The following is a 25903-nucleotide window of genomic DNA, read 5'->3' as shown; positions in this document are numbered from 1 at the left end:
CCGGGCAGAGAGGAACCTCCCGCAGCGCATTGGTTCCTAGGGCTGCTGTTGCCGGACGGACGGGTTAGCGGGTTGCGCGCCGGTTTTCTTCCTGGATTCATTGCGGCTGCTCCTTGCGGTTTGTAGTCGGCGCACAGAGCTCGCAGTGACGTCATCGCCGGCGCTCTCCGCTTACTTTTATTGCTCCCGGTTTGGTGCTCATGGCGGGGAACTTCTGGCAGAGCTCTCACTAGTAAGTGCCGGGGAGCACGGGCCTCCTTCATGGACAGGGTCCATAGGGCTGTGTGGTTATATAGAGCTGCCTGCTAATAGTCTCCTGGCTCTGGTCAGCATTTCCCATGTGGCCAGTTGGCTGGAATGGTTTCGGGGTGTACATGCTAGCTTTAAAGGGGTGTCCTGCCCCTGATCGGTGGGGGTGTGATCACTGGGACCCTCACTGATCATCGGAGTGAATGGAGATAGCCTGCTTCTGGGGTGGCAGTGATCATGTGTGACCACTATTCCATGACAACTCATTCTTCTGATCATGGGGGTCCCAGTGGTCGGACCGGCCCCAATCAGGTAGCGATCCCCTGTCTGTCCCGTGGATAGCTGAGAAGTTCTTACAATGGGACCGTGCCTTTGATGGCAGATTAAGCATAAAGGGGTTGTCTAGTGTAAATCTTGTCCCCCTCGCCCTGGAGGACCAGAGGACCAGGGTCCATTGGGTTGAGTGGACATTGTGTAATCCTTAGTTTCTCCTGTGGTGGCGCTGCAAGGAAATTGAACACTTACTGCCCCCGTTTTGCTGGGAGCTACAGCTGGTGGACCCTTCTAACAAGTAGGAATTGTCTAAAGTGGAGAACCCCTTTAATATCAGTACATGGAGCGGTGACCTACTAATGTGCCGCAGGTCTCTAGAGGATGATGGGGAGACAGGATCTGTTTTCTCTAGATCACTGATAAGAAATTTAAAGGGATTGTCCATTGTAATGCTCACCTTGATCCACCACCAGCCCCTGTTCACTCCAGCGATGATGTGACCACTGCAGCCAATCGCCGGCCACAGTGGTGTCACCATACCACGTCATCACTGGGACCAGGGAGGTATCGGCATGGAATCGGTAACATGACTATTACTACTTTTGCTATTTTATTGTAAGCTGTTTGTAAAGAATTTTATGCAGCCGGACAACCTTTCTCCAAGAGACCTGTGACCCCCACAAACTGGGATTTACCATGTTAGTTTGGCTTCTCATTTCCCCTGTAGTGACCATGAAGGAAAACAAGCCCCGGTTGTCGGGGAAGACTTTTACTGACAATGTCCTAGCCAATTTCCTGTTGAAATTCTAAAAACCCAGAAAAAAATATCCGCGGTGGTCGTTGGTACATCTTGGAGTTAGCTTTACCTGCAGAATAGTGCGGCCTGGGTTTTGGCTGCATGCTGCTACGTCTGCCAGATCCTGACACGGCTCAGTTTGGGTAAAAAAAACATAAATGCAGTGATTTTCTAATTTTGTACTTTTGTTTCTTTTTCCAGTTTGCAATGGATATTGGATAAACAAGATTTATTAAAGGAACGACAAAAGGACTTGAAGTTCTTAACGGAGGAAGAGTATTGGAAGCTGCAGATATTTTTTACAAATGGTAAAGGTTTTTGCTGTTCTAACAAGCAGTTAAAGGGGGTTCCCACAGCTTCCTATTGCCATTATTGAGGGAGAGGAGGTAGCGGAGAGAAATGCCCCTGACACGGATTGTCTGTAACCCGCTGTTATTCCTTTACAGTCATTCAAGCTTTAGGGGAACACCTTAAATTAAGGCAGCAAGTCATAGCTACCGCCACTGTTTACTTTAAAAGGTTCTATGCTCGGTAAGTTGACCCCTTTTTCATTCTGCACTTTTGTAATTTCTTTGCTTTGTATTTTTTGTTTCTTAGGCCTCTTTCACACTTGCGTTGTCCGGATCCGGCGTGTACTCAATTTGCCGGAATTACACTCCGGATCCGGAAAAAACGCAAGTGTACTGAAAGCATTTGAAGACGGATCAGTCTTCAAAATGCTTTCAGTGTTACTATGGCAGCCAGGACGCTATTAAAGTCCTGGTTGCCATAGTAGTAGTGGGGAGCGGGGGAGCGGTATACTTACAGTCCGCGCGGCTCCCGGGGCGCTCCAGAGTGACGTCAGAGCGCCCCATGCGCATGGATGACGTGCCATGCGATCACGTGATCCATGCGCGTGGGGCGCTCTGACGTCACTCTGGAGCGCCCCGGGAGCCGCACGGACGGTAAGTATGCTGCTCCCCCGCTCCCCACTACACTTTACCATGGCTGCCAGGACTTTAGCGTCCCGGCAGCCATGGTAACCATTCAGAAAAAGCTAAACGTCGGATCCGGCAATGCGCCGAAACGACGTTTAGCTTAAGTCCGGATCAATGCCTTTCAATGGGCATTAATTCCGGATCTGGCCTTGCCGCAAGTCTTCGGGATTTTTGGCTGGAGCAAAAAGCGCAGCATGCTACGGTATTTTCTCCGGCCCAAAAACTTTCCGGTCCTGAACTGAAGACATCCTGATGCATCCTGAACGGATTTCACTCCATTCAGAATGCATTAGGATAAAACTGATCAGGATTTTTCCGGCATAGAGCCCCGACGACGGAACTCTATGCCGGAAGACAAGAACGCAAGTGTGAAAGAGCCCTTAAAGGGGTTGTCTTACTTCACCAAATAGCATTTATTATGTAAAGGAAGTTAATACAAGGCACTTACTAATGTATTGTTGTTATCCATATTGTCTCCTGTGCTGGCTGGATTCATTTTTCCATCACATTATACACTGCTCGTTTCCATGGTTATGACCACCTTGCATTCCATCAGTGGTGGTCGCGCTTGCAAACTATTGGAAAAAGCACTGACCTCTCTGGTGGCTGGGACTGTGGGACCGCACATAGGCTGGTGCTTTTTCCTGTAGTGTGCAGGCACGGCCACCGCTGATGGATTGCAGGGTGGTCGTAACCATGGATGTCAGCAATGTATAATGTGTTGGAAAAATGAATCCAGACAGCAAAGGAGGCAATATGGGTAATAACAATACATTAGTAAGGCTAGCCTTTTCTGGCAGGCTGTTCCGGCAGCGGCACAGCCTGCCGGATCCTTGCTACCGCAAGTCCACTGTGCTGGCGGACGTCCGTTCTGGCCCCATTCACTATAATGGGGGCAGGCTGGAGGTCCGGCCGCAGCACGGCAAACATGCCGAGAGGTGGCCGGGAAACAACTACAGCATTCAGCGTTTTTTTTTTTGTCCAGCCTCCTCTCGGCATGTTTGTCTTGCTGCGGCCGGACTTGCGGTAGCACGGAGTCGGCAGGCTGTCCCCCCCCCCTCCCGAACAACCTGCTGGAAAAGGCTACTGCCAGTGTGAAAGTAGCGTAAATGCCTTGTATTAACTTTGTCTACATGATAAATGCTGAGACAACCTCTTTAATCTTGACTTAAAGGGGTTTTCCATGATTTTTATATTAATGGCCTATCCACAGGGCGTCTGCAACTAGGACTGGAAAATTTATCAAAAGAAAAAGAAAAAAAAAAAAAGACTTGATTATTTTCAACTTTAGAATAATTATAGATTTTTCCCAAAAAAAAAAAAAATAATTTTTCAGGAGATACCGTTTTTATGTGAAGTCATATAAGAGGTTGTGTGTGAGCAGAATGTATTGTATTTTTTAGTAAGACATTTCAAGTTTTACTTTTTGTTTTTGGGGGGTGGGTAATGGGGGGGAAAAAACATTGCCATTGTTTTTTGACTTTCACGCTGCCCCATAACTATCATGTTATTTTTATTCTATGTATCAATGCGTTTAGCACAATACTAAATATGAATATTTTTATGCATTTATTTATTTTTTTGCACAATAATAGCACATCTCCTACCAAAACAATAGTTTTTTTTTATGTTGCGGCATTCCAAGAGCCATATTTATTCATGTTTCAGCCAATGTAGATGTCTATGGGCTTTTTTAATGGGACGAGATGTAGATTTTATTATTGCAAGTACGTGGGAATTTTTGATTAACATTCTGTATTTTTTTTTGCGGGGGTGGAATAGAAAAACCCCAAAGAATTCTGTATTATAGGTGTTGTGGATAACGCTGCGATCCCGTAGATGTGTGTTTGTTTTGTATTACCGCTTTTACAAAAAAAAAACTTTTTATGGAAAAAGAATAATACCTTTAAAAAAAAAATATATATATATATATATATATATATGTGTTTATTAGCCTTTCTTTAAGTATTTTATATATTTTTTTACACCCTTTTTAGGGGACCCCACTTGTATAATGCACTGGTATACCTGGCAGGCTGTCTATCAAGCTGAGCCTGCGGCACAGTCTAATAAACAGGCAGGCCTGGGGGCCGATGGTAACATGGAGCTCCTTACTTAAAGGGGTTCTGCAGTTTGTTTAAACCGATGATCTATCCTCTGGATAGATCATCAGCATCTGATTGGCGGGGGTCCGACACCCGGGACCCCGCCGATCAGCTGTTTGAGAAGGCAGCGGCGCTCCAGTAACCTGGGCGGGGCTAAGCTCCTTTCAAGTGAACAGAGCTTAGCCCCGCCCAGGCCAGTTGATACTAGTCGTGACGTCACTGGGCCTGCGGTAAACGATGAGAAGGCCGTGGCGCTGCTGGAGCGCCGCTGCCTTTTCAACCAGCTGATCGGCAGGGTTCCCGGGGGTCGGACCCCTGCCGATCAGATGCTGATGATCTATCCAGAGGCATCTAGGGAGTTTCATGGGCAGGAATGAAGTTATCTCCATTCGGGCTATTACAGCAGAGGCCCGGCAACAGTCAGTGCGGACAGTCCTGAGGATAGACCATCATTATAGAAATCCCAGAAAACCCCCTTTAAACTTTCCACAGACACTTATGGGTGTTGCCCGAGCCAGTCAATCTCAGCAGCATTGAGCGATTGTCTCCATTCCCTAGCCCGGCGATAGAATAGAAGGGTAGAATTTACGTTTCTCACATAGAGGAATGTTTATTTCAGATTAAAGAGACTTGCCAGCCATATATTGCTGGTATAGGCCATGAGTGCTCTTGTTTGAGTTGATCCTTGAGTAAAGGGGATTTGAACATGGACCCAGCACATCCCTTATATACAACATGCAGTATGAGCTGTGGATCTTCTGACATAAACTTCTTTCTTTCCATTAAGCTTAAAACGTTATCCTTTTTTTCCGCCTAGGTATTCTTTAAAAAGTATAGACCCTGTATTAATGGCACCGACTTGTGTCTTTTTGGCATCCAAAGTAGAGGTAAGGAAAAAGATTGCGTGCATCCATAGTATGTGTTCTTCACGTTCCATCTTGTCTGTTTTGGTTGTGCTCTTATGGTCCTGCTTATAGTAATTCTCTTTCCTCTATTTCAGGAATTTGGTGTTGTTTCAAACACAAGGTTAATCTCTGCTGCTACTTCTGTATGTAAGTATCCATTGGTGATCCTAAAAAGGGTTATCTGCTTAAAGGGGTTCTCCGAGATTTCGATACTGATGGCCTATCCTTAGGAGGGGTTATCAGTGTCAGATCTGTTGGGGACCCTTTCTGATCGGCTGTATGAATACAGACTGTGGCGCCCTGTGAGCACTTCGGCCTCTTCCTAGGTAATGTGATGCCATGTTCATTAGTTACACGGCCTGGGCGCAGCTCAGTTTGTTTCAAATGACTGGGGACGAGCCAAGCACAGCCACTATCCAATGGATGGCGCTGTGTTTGGTAAGCTGCGAAGAAGCAGCAGCACTAACTGAAGCTCTGGCGAGTGCCACGACTACCTCTAACAGCTGATCATTGGAGTTGCCAAGAGTACCCCCCCTTCCCTTGCCAATCTGGTATTGATGACTTATCCAGAGAATAGGCCATCAATATAGAAATCCTGGAGAACCGCTTAGAGGGTATTGAACCCTAAGAACTAATGCAAACAGCATCCCTTATTCTGTAGCGTGCAGGGCATCTGTGTTACACAAATGGCCCTTTCCTCTCTACGTGAGACAGATCAGCTGATCTAGCGGGTGCCAGTAGCAAGTGTTCTCCCTCAACAAGTTTCTCATCTGGGGCTCTCCGTATAAAAAGCAGTTGCCCCAAAACAAACTCCTTCTAAGGGGTTGGGTCATTAAGACAAATGATCCCTTATCCACATAATAGGGGATAAGTGTCTGATGGGAGGGAGTCCAACCGCAAGAAGGAGGGCCCATGGAGCAGCAGTCACTCATGCATGTTAGCTCTGTGGGGCTGCCAGAGATTGCTTTTACTCAGCTATCTCCTGCAGTCCCATAGAGTTCAATGAATATCTGCTGCCCCTCTCAGCCAGGTAGCGGGGACCCTCATTCTTACAGTCGGACCCCCTCCGATCATACACTTATCCCCTATGCTGTGGTTAAATTGTCTCAATAGGACAACCCTTCAAGTGAATGTCATGCCTCATAGACCAAGATCAATTATGTTCACGGCACACTCATAAATTTTGCTCAATGATATAAGTATTTTATTTGTGTTTGCCAATACCAACTACAGCCATCATATGAAAAGTCAAGGCCAACGTTTCGGTCCACCCGGGACCTTGATCACGGCCTATAATAATACAAATAAATATATGGTATAAGTAGAATATTGGTTCACAATAAAGAATAATATAAAACATACAAAGTAATCTAATGAAATGTCTCATGGGAATCAGTATATATAGAACCAAGTGTATCCTGTATTTTTTAGGGTACATCTCAAAGGTACTCAATTGAAATAATAAGCCCATGCATGCACAGTTTAGTCAAAAAATAAAGAGGGTTAATGCCAAGTAATACAAGAAAGGAAGTGTCTGTTAGATTCTCAGAGCGCTTCAAAATGTTCATTGGTAAAGAATAGCATAGTGGAGATATCCATATCGGACACTTGAATAAGAAGCTTTGCAAAGATCTAATATGGGGCCTTAACGAAATGACCACCCGCGCCACTGAACATCCAATATCCTGTAACAAAAGTTCTAATAACAATACATGGACATACCTTATCGTAAGGAGATGGTGTATACTCGTTGGTGGCATAGAGAGAGACTGGCTACAGGACGCCAGTTTATATCACGTCTGACGTCATTAGTATGCGTCTAGTTGATTGTGGAACGCAAGCCGTTCCATGAGGGAGATGCGCATGCGCATGGAATATGTATCGTCATTGTCTCTAAGCGTATGGAATATGCGCAGCGCTTTTCTCTATGTCAACAACGAGCATAATAGTCACTATTTCAGTGAAACAAAAAAGTATATTTCCGGCAAGGTATTTGATGAGGGGGTCATATTCATATGGAGTATACTAGCAAATAGCCAAAAGGCATTGCCGTATATTCCATAAGGTTATCATAGGTGTCATGCTGTATAAAAAGTAACTTACAATATTCATGTTAGTATGTTAATTACAAAGTAGAAAATAATTAAATTAGTACAATTATAACAATAAAGAAATTATTAGATCATACCTATACCTGTGCATCAGCGTGTCTGAATAAAACATAGAAATAGACAGTCAGAAAGAAGGTACGGTTGAAATGCAACAATATGCAATGTAAGTTACCTAGTGAAACAGTCTGATTTCAGTCAATATGTATGAACAGACGAACATTAATTGTACTTGGGTGATCAATCAATGTGGTCTGATTCTAATGACAATTCCAATCACAATAATAATTCAAAATCACGATTGAGCCCGTGTGGTGATAGTGTTTTGAGCTCGTAGATCCAGAAGGACTCCTTTTTTTTTTTTTTTTTTTTTTTTTGTAATAAAAGCTTACGATTGCCACCCCTCCTGGGCATAGGAACATGATCTATGACCTGGAATTGCAACTGGCCGATACTGTGCTGCATCTGAAGAAAATGGTATGCTATTGGGAGTTCTGCTTTTTTACATCTAATATCCGATTTATGTTTAAAGATCCTGTCGCGAATGCATTGTGAGGTTTCACCTATGTATGCCAGGCCGCAGGGACATTTAATCATATAGACTACATATGATGATATGCAAGTATAATAGCCCCTAATATTATACGTTTTCCCTGAGTGAGGATGTGTGAAAATATTGCCTTTTTTAACATGAGTGCATTGGGCACAATTTAGACACGGGAATGTGCCATTTTTTTTGAGGAGCCAGTTTAGTCTGAATGAATCTAGGTTTGTATGAGCCTAGATCGGCATGTACTAGGGAATCCCTCAGATTTCGCAAGCGTTTATAGCACATTCTCAGGGGACGTGAGAATTCAGGTATATCAGGATAAAATGTATTCAATAAAGGCCAGTGCTTCCGAATGATTTGATGTATCCTAGGAGCAAATGGATGATGCGTAGTAATAAATGGTACACGTGAGGGGGAGGGAGACTTGGTCAATATTGTACTGGTCTCGACTGTCTTCCTCAATTCCGTATTCAGAAGGGATTGAGGATAACCCCGCTCTTTAAATCTTTGAGACATTTCCTGTAAATGAATCTTCCTGATATTGGGGTCACTCACGATTCTATTGACTCTGGTAAACTGTGATTTTGGTAACGAGTTTTTTGTATTCCGAGGATGATTACTTGAAAAAAGAAGAAGAGTATTTCTGTCCGTAGGTTTTGTATAGAGATCTACTGTAAGTTTACCATCAGAATTTTTTATTATTGAAGTATCCAAAAAATGGATAATGGATTCGCTAATGGTGACGGTGAAATGTAGATCTGGTATGATGTTATTTAGATATTGGAAGAATTGGTGAAAAGAATCGCGAGTGCCCTCCCAAATCAGGGAGATAACGTCAATGAATCGACGCCAGATTGTACAGTGCTGTTGAAAAGATGAATTGGAGTATACATACAATGTCTCAAAGTTTGCCATATAGGCATTAGCATAAGGGGGGGCTACATTAGCCCCCATTGCTGTACCTTTTCGCTGGATATAATAATTTTCTCCAAACATGAAGTAATTGCAATTCAGTACCAACTTTAGTAGATCTAAGCAGAAGGACTGTTGCTGTATGGACAATGAGGAAAGCTTGAGGATGTTTGATACTGCCTGGACACCCCCATCATGTGATATGGAGGTGTACAGGCTGCACACATCCAACGTCACTAAAAAGGCGTTGTCAGGAATAGAATCCAACTTAGAAACAATATTTAAAAAGTGACTGGTGTCAAGCAGAAAGGAATCAGTTAGCTGAATCAATGGAGTGAGAATCTTTACTAGATAAATGGATAAAGGCAATAATAAAGAATCAGTGGAGGCTACTATTGGTCGACCCAGAGGTTTTTGCAAATTTTTGTGTATTTTTGGTAGTGTATATAATACAGGCATCATAGGATGTTCATTGTGCAGAAAATTATATGTGACTTTGTCGATAGTGCCTTGATGCAGTGCAGAATCTAATAATGCATTGATTTCCTGTTGTATTCTATGAGTAGGATTTGATGAAATTAACTCATAAGTTTCTCTATCTGCAAGTTGGGTTTCTATTTCATGAATGTAGTATATGGTGTCCATAACTATAGCTCCGCCTTTGTCGGCGGGTTTAATTGTAATACTAGTATCCTGCATAAGAGTTTTAAGAGCTGTAATCTCTATGTTGGATAAATTGCCTGATATGGGATATTTGCCACGTTTCTGTACATCTAATGTCATCCGAATTTCCTTATCCACTAGATCAATAAATGCCTCAATGCTATGATAATGTTTTGGGGGCATGAAGTTGCTTCTGGATCTAAGGCCCAAATTAGTAATAGACCAATCACTCATGACAAATTGTCTATCACTGGTATCAGAAGATAAAAAAATGGGCTTTTAATCGTAATGAACGATAGAACTTATGCAGGTCTTGCTCCAGGTTGTAATGGTACAAAGGTGCCGTTGGGCAATAGGACAGTCCTTTCGAGAGAAGCATAATCTCCGCTGGTGACAGTGTTCTAGACGAGATATTAATCACTAGATCCCTACCTGGGATCTGGTTTGCATGGGAGTAGTCTCTTGTCCGGTTTGAGTGTCGTCCCCTCCATATCCTCTTTGTTTTCGTTTGGAGCGATTGCCTCGCCAATTGAAAAAACGTTGCGGTCTGCAATATGCCGATCTCTCGCTCCCAGATGAGGAAGACGCATAGTCCGCATAGGAGTATTGTCCATAAGTATTTGGTTCTTGCCATTGCCACCTATAAACCCTATTGAGCTGGTTTTGACGGTGTGCCATTCAAATTTTGATTATTATGCCTCATAGACCTGCATGAGATGAGACGACATAGGCTCTCGCGCACAAAGTCATATAAGATTCCAGTTTTTATTTTTATTTTTTGCCGCAGGATTGAAAATTAAAGGTGGAGGTAATTGGTGGCACTTTTTCTGGGCACTTGCATTCACTTCATAGCACCACATTTTTTTGGACTGAATTCTTTTATGACTGACCTCTCATGTGCCTTGAGCACTCATGTAACTGTATGGCAAGTATGTTCCTTTTCATCTGTCAGTAATAGATACACAGTAGACATATTTTTATTTAACCGAACATATAATATATATATATATATATATATATATATATATATATATATATATATATATATATATATATTTTTTTTTTTTTATGATGGCAGCAAACTTAGAAAGTGCAAACACTCCTTAGTATGGCTGACATTTAGGACAAAGATATACCATATTTTCCCCTACTTTTGGGGGTGCGTCTTATAGGGTGAAAAATACGGGATGCCAAAATGATCCACACCGGTGTATGTTGCATTCTTAGAACAAATTGGATAGTTTTACATATACGTTTAAATACAGAGATGTGTAGTGGCCTTTGTAATTGGTAATATGATTTTCTTTACTAAATCAGTGCTTCTAGCTCAGAGGGTTGGCAGTTGATCCTCATGGTGTAGGACAGAACCTTTTACAGACCGAGTGCCCAAACTGCAACATAAACCCACTTATCGCAAAGTACTAACACGGCAATTTAACCTGAATACTACAGTCCAATATAGTCTATCTTCCATGTACTTTATCATTTAGCTATAATAGCTGCCTACATTCAGTGCACTGCACGCTGTCCATAGTGCACCCTGCGCTGATGAATGGCAGGAAAAGTGTAAGGCATACTGGTACACCATAGGCTTATTCCAGGGTGAGGGTGTCCACAGAGAGGGCTCTGAGTGCCGCCTCTGGCACCCGTGCAATAGGTTCACCACCACTGGTATAGGAGAAGGCTTCTTTCTCTCCTCGAGGGTTACAGTACTTTCCATGATTACAAGTAATTTATTCCTTATTTGATGTCTTAAAAAGTGCATTATTATCTCACTGACCTCAACATTTCCCTCTCTTTACAGTAAAAACTAGGTTTTCTTATGCATTTCCTAAAGAGTTTCCGTACAGGATGAATCATGTAAGTATGTGCACATTTTTATATTGTTCTTTAAACATGGTGTTAAAGGTTTTTTTTCTGAGATTTTAAAGCTGATGTCCTGTCCTCTGGATAGGTCATCAGTATCTGATTGGTGGGCGTCCGACACCGGGGACACCCGCTGATCAGCTGTTTGAGAAGGCATTTGCAGTTGCACCGCAGCGTTCTAGCAGCCTTTCCTAGGCCAGTGACGACACATTCAGCAGGAGCTTAGCCCTTATAGAAGTGAATGTGGTTGAGCGCGATACTAAGCACAGCCGCTATACAATGTACAGAGTTGTGATTGGTGAGCTGCAAGAACGCTGCTGTGTTCTCAGGAGCGCCGGTGTCTTCTCAAACGGCTGATCAGCGGGTGTCCCGCATGTCGGACGCACACCAATTTCTCAGAAAAGCCTTTTAACCTGATGCGTTTATTCCTGGCTCTTCTTATATCAAGGTTTGGGGGAAGGAGTAGACCCCATAGCTGATCACTTCTGAAAACCAAGGTTTTGCTTGTGGTGAATGCACCAGCAAAGTGGATGAGATTTTAGGAAAATCACATGCATGCTATAAAGAAATCCACAGCATAAGGGTCCATTCACACGTCCGCAATTCTGTTCCCCATTTTGCGGAACAGAATTGCAGACCCATTCATTTTCTATGGGGCCGAACGATGTGCTGCCCAGGTCCGGAAATGCCGGTCTTCCAGAGAGGCAGAGCTGCGGTTTTCAGCCCTCTGGTACCTATATTTGCCCTAGTAAGGTATATTAAAATGGGGCTGTTGGGATTCAATGTGAGCCTTCTAATTGATAGAATTCCATGGCATCTTCTGGAAAAGTGGCTGCTTAGTGCCACAGAGTGACTGACTGGTTTCTGTGGGTGATGGCAAGTTTTTAGATGTTGAAGGTTATAACAGTTCGCTCCTCTTCTGCTCTGGCAAAGTATCAGAAGATGTAACCCATTCCGCATAGTAAAGGGGTTCTCTGGGGGAGGGGGGGGGGGGGGGGGTGTAAAAACCCTAACACTTGTCACTTCACTCATCCGCCGCCGCTGGTGTTCTGACACTGCTTCGGTCAACTCTGCTCCACTTCCTAGTCCTGGCTCGACACACAGGAAATGTCTTGAGATGCATATTTAGCCAGTTGCTGGCTGCAGCGGTGACCCTGCATCTTCTGCTGTCTGTGTGCCAGAGCTGAAATTTACTCCAGCCAGGAGCTGGACTAGATATCTGGTGTAACGTGCACCTATTGTAAAATGAGTCGGGCCGCAGATCTCGCCCGCAGCCTATCTCCTCCTGCCCACTTTTTGGAAAAGTGAAGAGGGTGTTGTAAAAGGCTAAAATCACAAATTTAGTTGCAAATCAGCACTTTCGACAAAATTTGCAACTTTTCTAATGCAGTGTAGTGCTATGTTAAATGACCCCCATTATTCATACAGGTTATGTTTTCTATGTTTTAGATACTGGAATGTGAATTCTACTTGCTAGAGCTAATGGTAAGTTTTTGTAAGGATGTCCCAAAACCTCATGAGCAGAAATGAGGTGACAAATCCTTGTTCACAATCTTTACAAATTCATCAGACACATTGCCATTATGTTAACATTCCTTAAGCTGGCGACTCCAGGACTTTGTTGTACTGCACGTATTACAGAAGGTATAACTTATGTGCATTGGTGCCAGTCACATTAAACTGGAATATGTCAGCAGTTTTGTCAATACAGAGCTGCTGACAGATATGGGTAGGGTCCGGGGACAGAAGTTTATACATACCTCCGTCTTTGACTTTAGTGGACTAAATGCTGAGAAAAATCAACTTAGAATCCTGTGGGTGCTGCTCCAGCAAGCGCACTGGGGGTGGGCACACAGGCCTCAATGCTGTGCATGATGGCTGTAGGTTCCAAACAGGAGACCACTGCAGCCATCACTCAACCCAAAAAGGAATGGCTGTGGAGTGGTTCATAACTGAAGTACTAAAGCATGCGGGTCCACCCAGCTGGAGTAATGCGGTCGGGATTTGAAGTATGTATCACTTGTCTTTGCCTGTTACCTATGTCTGCCAGCAGTTTTGTTCCAACAAAACTGCTGACATATTCCCTTTAAAGCTTGGCTGGACAAAATCCCAGAAACCTGGTATTTAAGGCACTGAGAAATTTGCTGCTGATGTCTACGCAGGTGGATTGGTTTGATGTTTTATTACTACAACTTTAAAGTCAAATTTCCTGGATTCATCTGCATACAATTTTGCTAATATCTGCAGCAAAGTGCCATTAATGTCAGTGTGAAATGGTCCTGAAGAGACCCTCTGCTCCAGCTGGGGTGTATTTATATTTTTGCGGTGAGGAGGCATGGAGAGACACCCCACAGAAGCACTCCATAGTGCCTTCGTGGGGTTCCGTTCCGCACAGCACCTTCCAGATTGCGGACCCATTTAAGTGAAAGGGTCCGCTTCCGTGATGCGGTCAGCACATGGCTATTTGCGGGTCGAAATACGGTCACGGCTTGGCAACAGCCTTGTGCATGAGGCCTAATACTGCTGCTGATTACCCGATCAAGCTCGTTCATTGGGCAATCCAAATCTTTTGACATGTTAAAAATTGTTTGCAGGCGGCAGATCATAGTGTCTAATCACAATGATTCAGTATAGGGAAGAGTGATGGCATAATAATCGCTCCTCCCTATACTGTGTAGGTTATCGCTGCATGTAATAGCAGCATCTCCTCCACTGACGAGCATGCAAATGCTGGGAAGGAACACTTCCTTCCTGACAATCGCCGGCAAATTGGGCTGTCTAATACAGTTAAAGTATCTCACAAAACTGATCACACCCTTCACATTTATGCAAGTGTTTTATTATATCTTTTCATGGGACAGCATTGAAGATCTGACACTTTTATACAATGTAAAGTAGTCAGTGTACAGCTTGTATAACAGTGTGAATTTATTGTGCCCTCAAAATGACTCAACATACAGCTATTGATGTCTAAACCGATGGCAGCAAAAGTGAGTACACCCCTAAGTGAAAATTGCCAAATTGTGCCCAATTTGCCATTTTCCCTCCAGGTTCGTTTTAATGTTGTTATTGCTCTCACACTCTCTCATACTGGTCACTGGAAGTTCAACATGGCACCTCATGGCAAAGAACTCTGAGGATCTAAAAAAATAATAATCGTTTCTCTACATAAAGATGGCCTGGGCTATAAGAAGATTGTCATCACCCTGAAACTGAGCTGCAGCACGGTGGCCAAGACCATATAGTGGTTTAACAAGACAGAACAGGCCTCGCCATGGTCGACCAAAGTAGTTGAGTGCACGTGTATCCAGACACGCGTCATATCCAGAGGTTGTCTTTTCAAAATAGACCTATGAGTGCTGCCAGCATTGCTGCAGAGGTTAAAGGGGTGTGGGGTCAGCTTGTCAGTGCTCAGACCATACGCTGCAAGCCTCTTCTAAAGATGACACACAAGAAAGCCCACAATTTGCTGAAGACGGATAGACTAAGAACATGGATTACTGGAACCATGTCCTGTGGTCGATTGAGACAATGATAAACTTATTTGGTTCAGATGGTGGTAGGTCGCAACCAGGTGAGGGGTACAAAGACAAGTGTGTCTTGCCTACAGTCAAGCATGGTGGTGAGAGTGTCATGATATGGGGGTGTAGGAGTGCTGCCAGCTATGGGGAGCTACAATTTATTGAGGGACCCATGAATGCCAACATGTACTGTGACATACTGAAGCAGAGCATGATCCCCTCCCTTTGGAAACTGGACCACAGGCAGTATTCCAACATGATAATGACCCCAAACACACCTCCAAGATGACCACTGCCTTGCTAATAAAACTGTGGGTAAAGGTGCTGGACTGGCCAAGCATGTCTCCAGACCTAAACCCTATTGAGCATCTGTAGGACATCCTGAAACGTAAGGTGGAGGAGCGCAAGATCTCTAACATCCACCAGCTCCGTAATGTCATCATGGAGGAGTGGAAGAGGATTTCAGCGGTAACCTGTGAAGCTCTAGTGAACTCCATGCCCAAGAGCGTTATGGCAGTGCTGGGAAATAATGGTGGCCACACAAAATATTGACACTTTGGGCACAATTTGGCCATTTTCACTTAGGGTTCACTTAGGGTTGTACTCACTTTAGTTACCAGCCATTTAGACATTAATGGCTGTGTGCGGAGTTATTTTATTAGGACACCAAATTCACACTGTTATACAAGCTGTACACTGACTACATTGTATCAAAGTGTCAGATCTTCAGTGTTGTCCCATGAAAAGATATGATAAAACATTTACATAAATGTGAGGGGTGTACTAACTTTTGTAAGATACTGTAAAAGCCTGAACAGAAAGTACAATAGATGGAGTGACTTTTAAATATTATATCTAGAAAACCATTTTTTGTGAAAAATTACATACAATGTTGAAATTTTACTACAGAATGTCAATGCTGAAGTTTTAGTCCCTTAACATTTTGTCATCCATTTTGTTCACAGGATTGTTGCTTGATAGTGTATCATCCGTATAGACCTTTGTTACAATATGTGCAAGATATGGGACAAGAAGACATGCTGCTTCCACTGGCTTGGTAATGCTACATTGCTGCTACTATAGTAGACGCTGTCTAGATACTAGTTATAGTATGTGTTGTAGGATACTCTGTAAAATTAATCTTCCTCATTCAATACAGAGTCTGATAAAATGTAAAATCTGATGACATGGGCAAAATGTTATCCAACGGAAGTAACATTGAAGAAGGCTTATCATATGAAACGCACCAGAAAAGCACTTCAACTTTTCCAAGACCTTTACCTTTTCCTTTACATGCCTGAATGTCCACAGCAAAAATGTACATTTTTGAACAACGGTTGTTCATTTTGTGGACAAGGATAGGACTTTTTTTTTTAAACTTCTGTAAAAAAAATAAAAAATAAATTGGGCCTTGTGCATAAGCCCTAATCCATATGGAAATGGGTGGTTAAGTGCACTGAGGGCAGACACAAGCCATTCTGTGCACCCTGCTTTCTCCTCTCTGTCCTGACAGGGCTATGTGAGATAACTATGCAGAAACCTGGCCCTATCAATCAGGAAGAAGGGGGGGGGGCTGGTAGAGGAAGCAGGAGGAACAACGGTGCACAGGGTGGCTTGGGCCTGGCCCCAGTGCACTGAACTGCTTTTTTCCATGTGGATAACAAGTACTGCATCATACCAAAACAAGGTATGCTTTCAATCAGCAGGCTCAGCACTACTAGGCTGATTATGGCTGGTTTGATGGGGTTGATCCTACTAACAGATTCTTTTTAGTACGGTACCAAAACAGAACCAATATGTCTTCATTTTTATATAGTGGGGGAAATGGGGAAAAACCAATGTCCCTTTCTCGTCTTGGAATGTAATATAATTAGTTCAGTAAGATGAACTTGTCCCACAAAATAATCCTGGTACTCATGTGTGTATGATGATACCAAATACAAGTACATCAATGACATACATTCTGTGCTATGTGCAGGTTATGGCATCCATTTCATAGAGGATAGTCCCAGTCCTGTGCACAGTGCTCACTTCCAGCACTGTTTGTGACTATACAGCAACTCTAGGAAAGAGCTCAACATAGGACGTATCTGAGTGGTATCTGCATACCTTCCCCTAGTAGTATCTGCGATATACAACACCCTGTAATAGCTGGCATATCACACTTGTATCTGACATTCTTTACCTAGAACTTTGCAGTACTGAGCCATTTTTCCTTCCAACTGAAGGAGCTGTTCACATCACATTTTTGCCCTATGTTTATTATATATGTTGGGGGAAAAAAAGGGATGCAAAAGCGTAATACCCTACATGTTTGCATCCTGCAGATACAATAATGTGTGTGTATATATTTTTTTTCTTATCGTGGAACCCTATCATAACGGAAGCCATTTTGACATCCATTTGGCATATATGTCATGTATGCATTAAATGCGTGACAAAGATGTCACGTGTCCTTTGCAGGCCCCACGTACGTGTCCTGGACTCCGGCTCTACTGCAGTTGCTCCAGCTTTCTTGGAGGAGAGCCTAAGCACAGTGAAGCATGCAAACAGACTTATGTAGGACCAGAGCTTCCCAGGATAGCTGCTGCCGGACCACACCCGGACTCTGCCATAGCCATCCAATAATAAAATGTGGTGGTGCTACTATAGCTTGAGGTTTTATGTCCTGTACACTGCGTGCTATAATGTAAAAGTTCACGTTATAGTAGAGCCAAACTGTGTACTTACATTTTTAAAAAAATATTCTGCCATTTCTTTGGCATTTGTGTGGGCTGATTTTCAAAGGCATATATGGCGAACTCTATGAGAACAGAGCTGTATGTGGGAGTGGTATTTTTTGTATATTCTTTTACTGACTAGCTAGAACACGGGTGTCAAACACAAGGCCCGCGGGCCGAATCCGGCCCGCCAGACCTCGTCATGTGGCCCGCGTAGCCGCCGCCAGCCTTCACCTTTTATTATCACTTCCTGCAGGCAGCCCCTGCAGGAAGTGATAATAAATCGCATAAGGAGCGCTGTGTATTACCGGTACTTACAACTACAAGCGCTCGCCGAGAGGAGGCAGGCTGGGAGGATGGGCGCAGGCAGTGTGAGTCATACGTCACGCGCCTGCGCCGCCCACTTTATGAATGAAGCGTGGGCGCATGACGTATGACTCACGCTGCCAGCCGTCACCCACAGATCCCCCATGACAGGGCCGTCACCCACAGATCCCCCATGACAGGGCCGTCACCCACAGATCCCCCATGACAGGGCCGTCACCCACAGATCCCCCATGACAGGGCCGTCACCCACAGATCCCCCATGACAGGGCCGTCACCCACAGATCCCCCATGACAGGGCCGTCACCCACAGATCCCCCATGACAGGGCCGTCACCCACAGATCCCCCATGACAGGGCCGTCACCCACAGATCCCCCATGACAGGGCCGTCACCCACAGATCCCCCATGACAGGGCCGTCACCCACAGATCCCCCATGACAGGGCCGTCACCCACAGATCCCCCATGACAGGGCCGTCACCCACAGATCCCCCCATGACAGGGCCGTCACCCACAGATCCCCCCATGACAGGGCCGTCACCCACAGATCCCCCATGACAGGGCCGTCACCCACAGATCCCAATTAGTTCAAAACCCACCAAAAGCACACCTTTTGGTTCAAAATATTATTTTTTTTCTTATTTCCTCCTCAAAAACCTAGGTGCGTCTTATGGGCCGGTGCGTCTTATAGGGCGAAAAATACGGTAGCCCTTACAGTTTTGGAATGTGTTGGATAACACTGACAGCATTATGTCAGTGTTATCCAACACATTCCAGAACTGTAAGGGTTACATAGCATCATAAATCAGTATAATGCTATGTGACCCCAGTCAGCGCTTGCAGGTCAAGCTTTCAGAGCTGGTTATTACTTACATTATTACAAAAAACAGTAATAATTGAATGCAGTGACAATAATTTATGATAATAAAGAGTGGACACATAGTCCTACAGATACAACCGGCCCTTTGAGGGTGACCAAACTGCTGATGCGGCACCCGATGAATTTGAGTTTGACACCCCTGAGCTAGAATATCACCTTCCAACTGTAAAATGGGTTATGTAGCTTAAAAAGAAAGGAATGATGAAATGTTTACATCAACTCTCAAATTTTATTTATTTTTTTGCTTACCTGTGAAAGAAAGAGGAAAAAAAAACAAAAAAAAAAAAAAACACTTTACATGTTGCCTATTTGCTCTTGCGAGCAGAACCCTCACTTTTGTTTGAACTAGCAGAAGGACCGGGCTTCGCTCGGGTATATTTCATCCATTTCATTTAATGTTTGTGTGTGTCTTTAAAAGATATTGACAGTATTCACTATAACAGTGTCATCTACAGCAATCTGCCCCTTAACAGTCACCTCCACAGTACCCCAAGATGGATTTTTCTGCGACTGTCTCGTCGCAGTCGCAGCATGTCACATATCGCAGTGCAACACTATAGATCATTATAAAAATTATCGCGCGACACATGTAACAGTGTAGTTGTGCCCTGTGTCGTGCAACTCTAGCCTAAAGCTGACCTACAGCAGTGAAGAAAAATGGCTGGGTTGTTATGGAAACCTAGAGTAAAACGGTGTGTATGTGGAGACTAAGGGCCTGCAAGCTTCTATTGGCTGATAAGGGACATGTGACCGTGTGTATGGCAGTTGGGATATGAGGAGAGATACTTGCAGGCTTGTATTGGCAATTTTTGGGGAATATCTCGGGACCGGTATGTCCTAGAGAGCTGTGACCCCCAACAAGATTTCTTTGTGGGTAGCAAGGGATGTGTATACCAAGTTTCGATGAAATCGATGGTTGTGCTTTTGAGTGATCGTGGAACATACACACATACATATATATGTCCTATATATATATATATAATTTTTTTTTTTTTTTTTTTTGTTAGAGTTATGTCTGATCTTTTTGCACATGTACCCTCTGATTGTAAAGTCCTATGGAATATGCCGGTACTATATAGATAGGGATTATTAAAGGGGTTGGCCACTTTATGGCTACTGTTAACAAATGTGTTTATAAGATGACTGTATGACCCTTGCTAACATAGCCTTTGTTAAAATTCGGTGCCTTTAAAAAAAATATTTTATAAGATATGCATCCTTGTTTGCCAAGTATTTTGTGCTGTCCACAGGGAGGTCCTGTCCATAAAATAGCTGCTGATGGAGGGTCGTGTGACCAGCCAAATCGGTGTCCTGCATTCAAACAAATTGCACCTGCACTGAATTCCCAACAGTCCAAGTGCAGTGTATTTGAATGAAGGAAACATCATGTTTAGGTGATTTGCTTGGTCAAATGACCCTCCATCAGCAGCCATTTTATGGACAGGACCTCCCTGTGGACAGCACAAAGTACTTGGCTAACAATGGATCATACTTTCAGAGATATGGGATATGGTGCAGAATATAAACAAAGACTATATTAGTAAGTATCATATAATCCTCTTACAAACACATTGGTCAACCATAACCAGAGAGTGGCCAACCCCTTTAACTGAAATTCTTCCCTGATGCAGGCGTCCATGGTCTCCACAGTCATGAGTTGGGCAGTCTAGTACTAATAATATAGAGAACTAAACGCTGCTTTTCAGTATTTCCTTTCCTTGGGATCAGTATCCTTCATATTCATTTCTTCCTTGTTACTCCAGGAGAATAGTGAATGACACATACCGGACAGACCTTTGTTTGCTGTACCCTCCTTTCATGATTGCTCTTGGTAAGTGTAAAATACAAATCTTAATCTTATGTCATTCCTTAGGCTACATGCACACGACCGTGCAGTGTTTTGTGGTTCGCAAATTGCGGATCCGCAGAACACTGATGCCGCCCGTGTGCATTCCGCAATTTGGGGAACGGAACGGGCCGCCCATAATAGAATTGCCTTTTCTTGTGCGCAAATTGACAAGAATAGGACATGTTCTATTTTATTTTGCGGAACAGGTGCAGACCCATTCATTTTCAATAGGGCTGGAATGTGCTGTCCGCATTACCCGTTTAACCAGCATTAGTATAAAGTCTCTTAAATGGGCCCGGATGTTAGGGCCCAAAACATGTGTGTTATGAAGGGGTTAAGTAGCATATAGCCAGTTAGTGCTGCCAGGCTGGTCACACAGGAGATCATTTCAACTGACTATTTGATCCACAGCATATGGTACTGATTCTAAATGTGTCCGCTCTCTTTCAGCCTGCCTGCACGTGGCATGTGTTGTTCAGCAGAAGGATGCACGCCAGTGGTTTGCAGAACTTTCCGTAGACATGGAGAAGGTGTCTATCATTTCAGCCTGTTTATTACAACATCCAAAGTATTTATTACTATTAATCCGTTCCTCAGCTGCCATATTGGGCTTATTGTTTGTCCTCTGTCTTTATCATTGCCAGATCTTAGAAATTATTCGCGTTATTCTGAAGCTTTATGAACAGTGGAAAAACTTTGATGAGCGGAAAGAAATGGCTGCCATTCTTGGTAAAATGCCAAAACCAAAGCCACCACCTAACAGGTAAATGAAAACGAGTAGACCGTATGAAATATGTTCTGTGTGGGAGAACCTATACATTAGAGCTTCAGAGTTCAGACCAGGCGTGTTTCCTAGAACTGACTTTTTTGGGACACCATGCTCATGGTTTTTACAGGAACTCAATAGAAATAATTGGGTTTGGGGAGGGGGGGGGGGGGTTCAAGGCAAGCGCTGAGGTATGACCTATGCAATGACTGCCTGATAGCTGGAGTATGAGGACGACTGGAAGGTGGCTGTGTTTGCTTTCTCTCCAAGTTTATGGGTGTTACATACAGACCTGGGTCAGGGGAGTCACACCGGCTATTCATGGGGTATGCCCTGGATATGCCCTAAATCCTTTACATGGGAGACCCCCTTTTATTAGGAATTGTAAAAATCCAGTTCACAATCCTGAAAGCTGTCACTGGTATTTTGTACACGTAAAATGCCAAGTGTGAAAGTTCTAATACACACTTTTCTTCTTTTTTATTTATTTTATTTTTATTTTTTGTGCCACAGCAATTGCTTGTCGTCGAGTACTGCTCCTTGGAATCTTAGAAATGCAAGTAGTTACACTGCATTTCATTGTAATGCCATAATTCAGTACTCATGAATCTACTTTTATAAGCCTTTTAACAGATCCTGTTGTACAATGTGTATCTATCATTTCACATTCTTCTTATATCTTTTATTAAAAAGAAAAAAAACACCTCCTGTTGATTTCCTTTTTATCTGTAGATGTGCTCTTTAAGTTGGGCATCAGTTTCTGTCTTCATTATATCCAATCTCTTGAATCATTTAGGTAATCTTTTATATAACTTTATTTTAAAATATTATAAATTGCCTATAATTCATTTGTGTAATGAACTGCATTTAACAGTTTTAAGCAGTAAATAGGGCCCTGAAGTGCAAACTGTCTATATTGTTTTGGAATCTGTACACCGCTGACCTGTACTGCAGGCATAGTGGCCTCAGTGTGCGGTGTACTGGGTGCACGCTCTGCATACACAGCGGGACAGGAAACCCTACATCCATGTGCTATTCCAGGCTTTAGCTGAGCGGGCACAGGCATGAACAGTGATGTGCTTAGCAAACCTCCTGCCTGTGCCCTCTCTGCGTAAGCCTGGCATTGGTAAAGCTCTATACATCTAGTAGGCTGTTCTCGGCATACAGTCAGTCATAAATATTAGGACATGGACACAATTCTAACATTTTTGTCGCTATACACCACCACAATAGATTTGAAATGAAACGAACAAGATGGGCTTTAACTGCAGACTGTCAGCTTTAATTTGAGGGTATTTACATCCAAATCAGGTGAACGGTGTAGGAATTACAACAGTTTGCATATGTGCCTCCCACTTGTTAAGGGACCAAAAGTAATGGGACAGAATAATAATCATAAATCAAACTTTCACTTTTTAATACTTGGTTTCAAATCCTTTGCAGTCAATTACAGCCTGAAGTCTGGAACGCATAGACATCACCAGACGCTGGGTTTCATCCCTGGTGATGCTCTGCCAGGCCTCTACTGCAACTGTCTTCAGTTCCTGCTTATTCTTGGGGCAGTTTCCCTTCAGTTTTGTCTTCAGTAAGTGGAATGCATGCTCAATCGGATTCAGGTCAGGTGATTGACTTGGCCATTGCATACCATTCCACTTCTTTCCCTTAAACTCTTTGGTTGCTTTTCTAGTATTCTTTGGGTCATTGTCCATCTGCACTGTGAAGCGCCGTCCAATGAGTTCTAAAAGCATTTGGCTGAATATGAGCAGATAATATTGCCCGAAATACTTCAGAATTCATCCTGCTGCTTTTGTCAGCAGTCACATCATCAATAAATACAAGAGAACCAGCTCCATTGGCAGCCATACATGCCCATGCCATGACACTACCACCACCATGCTTCACTGATGAGGTGGTATGCTTAGGATCATGAGCAGTTCCTTTCCTTCTCCATACTCTTTTCTTCCCATCACTCTTTGTTACAAGTTGATCTTGGTCTCATCTGTCCATAGAATGTTGTTCCAGAACTGTGAAGGCTTTTTTAGATGTCGTTTGACAAACTCTAATCTGGGCTTCCTGTTTTTGAGGCTCACCAATGGTTTACATCTTGTGGTGAACCCTCTGTATTCACTTTGAAGTCGTCTCTTGATTGTTGACTTTGACACACATACACCTACCTCCTGGAGAGTGTTCTTGATCTGGCCAACTGTTGTGAAGGGTGTTTTCTTCACCAGGGAAAGAATTCTTCGGTCATCCACCACAGTTGTTTTCCGTGGTCTTCCGGGTCTTTTGGTGTTGCTGAGCTCACCGATGCGTTCCTTCTTTTTAAGAATGTTCCAAACAGGTGTTTTGGCCACGACTAATGTTTTTGCTATCTCTCTGATGGGTTTTTGTTGTGTTTTTTCAACCTAATGATGGCTTGCTTCACTGATAGTGACAGCTCTTTGGATCTCATCTTGAGAGTTGACAGCAACAGATCCCAAATGCAAATAGCACACTTGAAATGAACTCTGGACCTTTTATCTGCTGATTGTAATTGGGATAATGAGGGAATAACACACACCTGGCCATGGAAAAGCTGAGAAGCCAATTGTCCCATTACTTTTGGTCCCTTAACAAGTGGGAGGCACATATGCAAACTGTTGTAATTCCTACACCGTTCACCTAATTTGTATGTAAATACCCTCAAATTAAAGCTGACAGTCTGCAGTTAAAGCGCATCTTGTTTGTTTCATTTCAAATCCATTGTGGTGGCGTATAGAGCCAAAAATTATAGAATTGTCGATGTCCCAATATTTATGGACCTGACTGTATTTACCGGGTTGCGGCTGGATCTCTGCCAGTCCCCGTTATAGAGATTTAGAAATTCCTGGCAATGCCAGAATACAATGAGATCTGGCAGGCTATTCCTTGCTGGAACAGCCTGATGGTGGTATAGCGCTAGTGTGAACACAGCCTTAAAGGGGTTGTCTCATCATGGACAATGGGGGCATATCGCTAGGATATGCCCCCATTATCTTATAGGTGCCGGTCCCAGCTGCTGGGACCCGCTCTTATATCGAGAACAGAGCCCCGAAAGTGAAGCAGGGCGCACTGCGCATGCGCAGCCGCCCTCTATTCATTATCTATGGGGCCGGCGAAAATAGCCGAGCGCTGGCTCGGCTATTTCTGCCGGCCTCATAGAAATGAATAGGAGCGGGGGCCACGCGTGCGTGGTGCGCTCCCATTCACTTCTATGTGGAGCCGGCTTGGTGGTGGCTGGACCGGAGTCCTCCAGCCACCACTTTGCCGCGCTCTGTTCTCAATATAGGTGCGGGTCAGACAATAAGACAATGGGGCATATCCTAGCGATATGCCCCCCCCCCCCCCCATTGTCCATGATGAGAAAACCCCTTTAAGATTCTCTTTAAGGCTGAAAAACTGCATGCAAAATAAACGCCTGTAAAGAATGTACGGGGGAAAAAAGCCACCCCAAATCTGCCTGTAAAAACGCATGTAAGACATGGTGTTTGACTTTTTTCGCTTAAAAAAATAAATAAAAATCTACACTGCAGATTTACTGATCCTGCAGACAGTATCAGATTAGGCAGGCTCTGTAGAGATGTGCCAAATTAACTGTGAAATTTGGTGCATCGCTAGACACTTTTTTTTTTTTTTTGTCTAACTTTTACCGATTATTGGTTGGGCTTAGTTTGTGGCAGAATTGTGGTTTAGTCTTGCCGATAAAGGTCACATATAAGGCCATGCCCTTTTTCTAACAACCTGTTCCTTTTTGTTCTTTTCCAGTGAAGGGGAACAGGGACCAAATGGAAGCCAAAGCTCCAGTTACAGCCAGTCATGAGAATCTGCATTCATCCAGTATTGGAGCAAACTGGAATAAGATTCTGCCATAGTGATCACACACCATCTTTACTGAAGTAGTATTTTTGACCAGTGGGCTGCACAGCCTGTCTACTCAATTGCAAAAGAAAAACTAGTTGGACCTTTTTTTACGAGTAAGGATTTTCCAATGTGAGCACACTGTTGCTGAACCCCGATTTCAGCTCTTGAATAATTGCACATATTTTTTCATTTTCTGCCAGCAGCTAGGTGACCAGAGTCAAGCTCCAGATCTTGGCCATCTGGCCGGTAATCTTCTACATGTATTAAATGATATTGTGGTATGTTGGTCTTTTTCGTTGCTCGTTATTTTTTCATTTCATCATACAGATTCTTTGGAATGTAATCACTCATTAGGGATGGATGGACATTTTTATTCAAGCGGAAAGTGAATGGAAGAATTAGAATTAATAAATACTAGGGGTGCACCGAAATGAAAATTCTGGTCCGAAACCGAAAATTCAGGATACCCCTTGACCGAAACCGAAACCGAAACTGCCTTTTTGCCCAGATACTTTTAAAAGACCCCCCACCCCATAACAGTGCCATCCACAGACCCCCCC

General features: G+C 43.5%; 1 protein-coding gene across 2 annotated transcripts; it reads left to right on the top strand.

Moving 5' to 3' along the window:
• Positions 1-68: 68 nt before the first annotated feature.
• Positions 69-25624, top strand: CCNC (cyclin C). 2 transcript variants are annotated; one of them, XM_044290203.1, is made up of 13 exons: positions 69-232; positions 1520-1626; positions 1765-1849; positions 5218-5287; positions 5401-5452; positions 11343-11398; positions 12854-12889; positions 15891-15982; positions 20613-20680; positions 21149-21228; positions 21343-21461; positions 21978-22020; positions 25248-25624. In XM_044290203.1, the coding sequence occupies exons 1-13, from the start codon at positions 201-203 to the stop codon at positions 25248-25250; spliced, it is 843 nt and encodes a 280-aa protein (XP_044146138.1). In that variant the 5' UTR covers positions 69-200; the 3' UTR covers positions 25251-25624. The 2 variants fall into 2 exon arrangements, with proteins under 2 accessions (XP_044146138.1, XP_044146137.1); XM_044290202.1 differs by lacking the exon at positions 21978-22020.
• The last annotated feature ends 279 nt before the right edge of the window (positions 25625-25903 follow it).

This window comes from Bufo gargarizans, chromosome 4 (assembly GCF_014858855.1).
Source record: "Bufo gargarizans isolate SCDJY-AF-19 chromosome 4, ASM1485885v1, whole genome shotgun sequence".
NCBI classification, from domain to species: Eukaryota; Metazoa; Chordata; class Amphibia; order Anura; family Bufonidae; genus Bufo; species Bufo gargarizans.
Note: the sequence above shows the minus strand (reverse complement) of the source record. Positions and strands in the feature narration are given on the sequence as shown.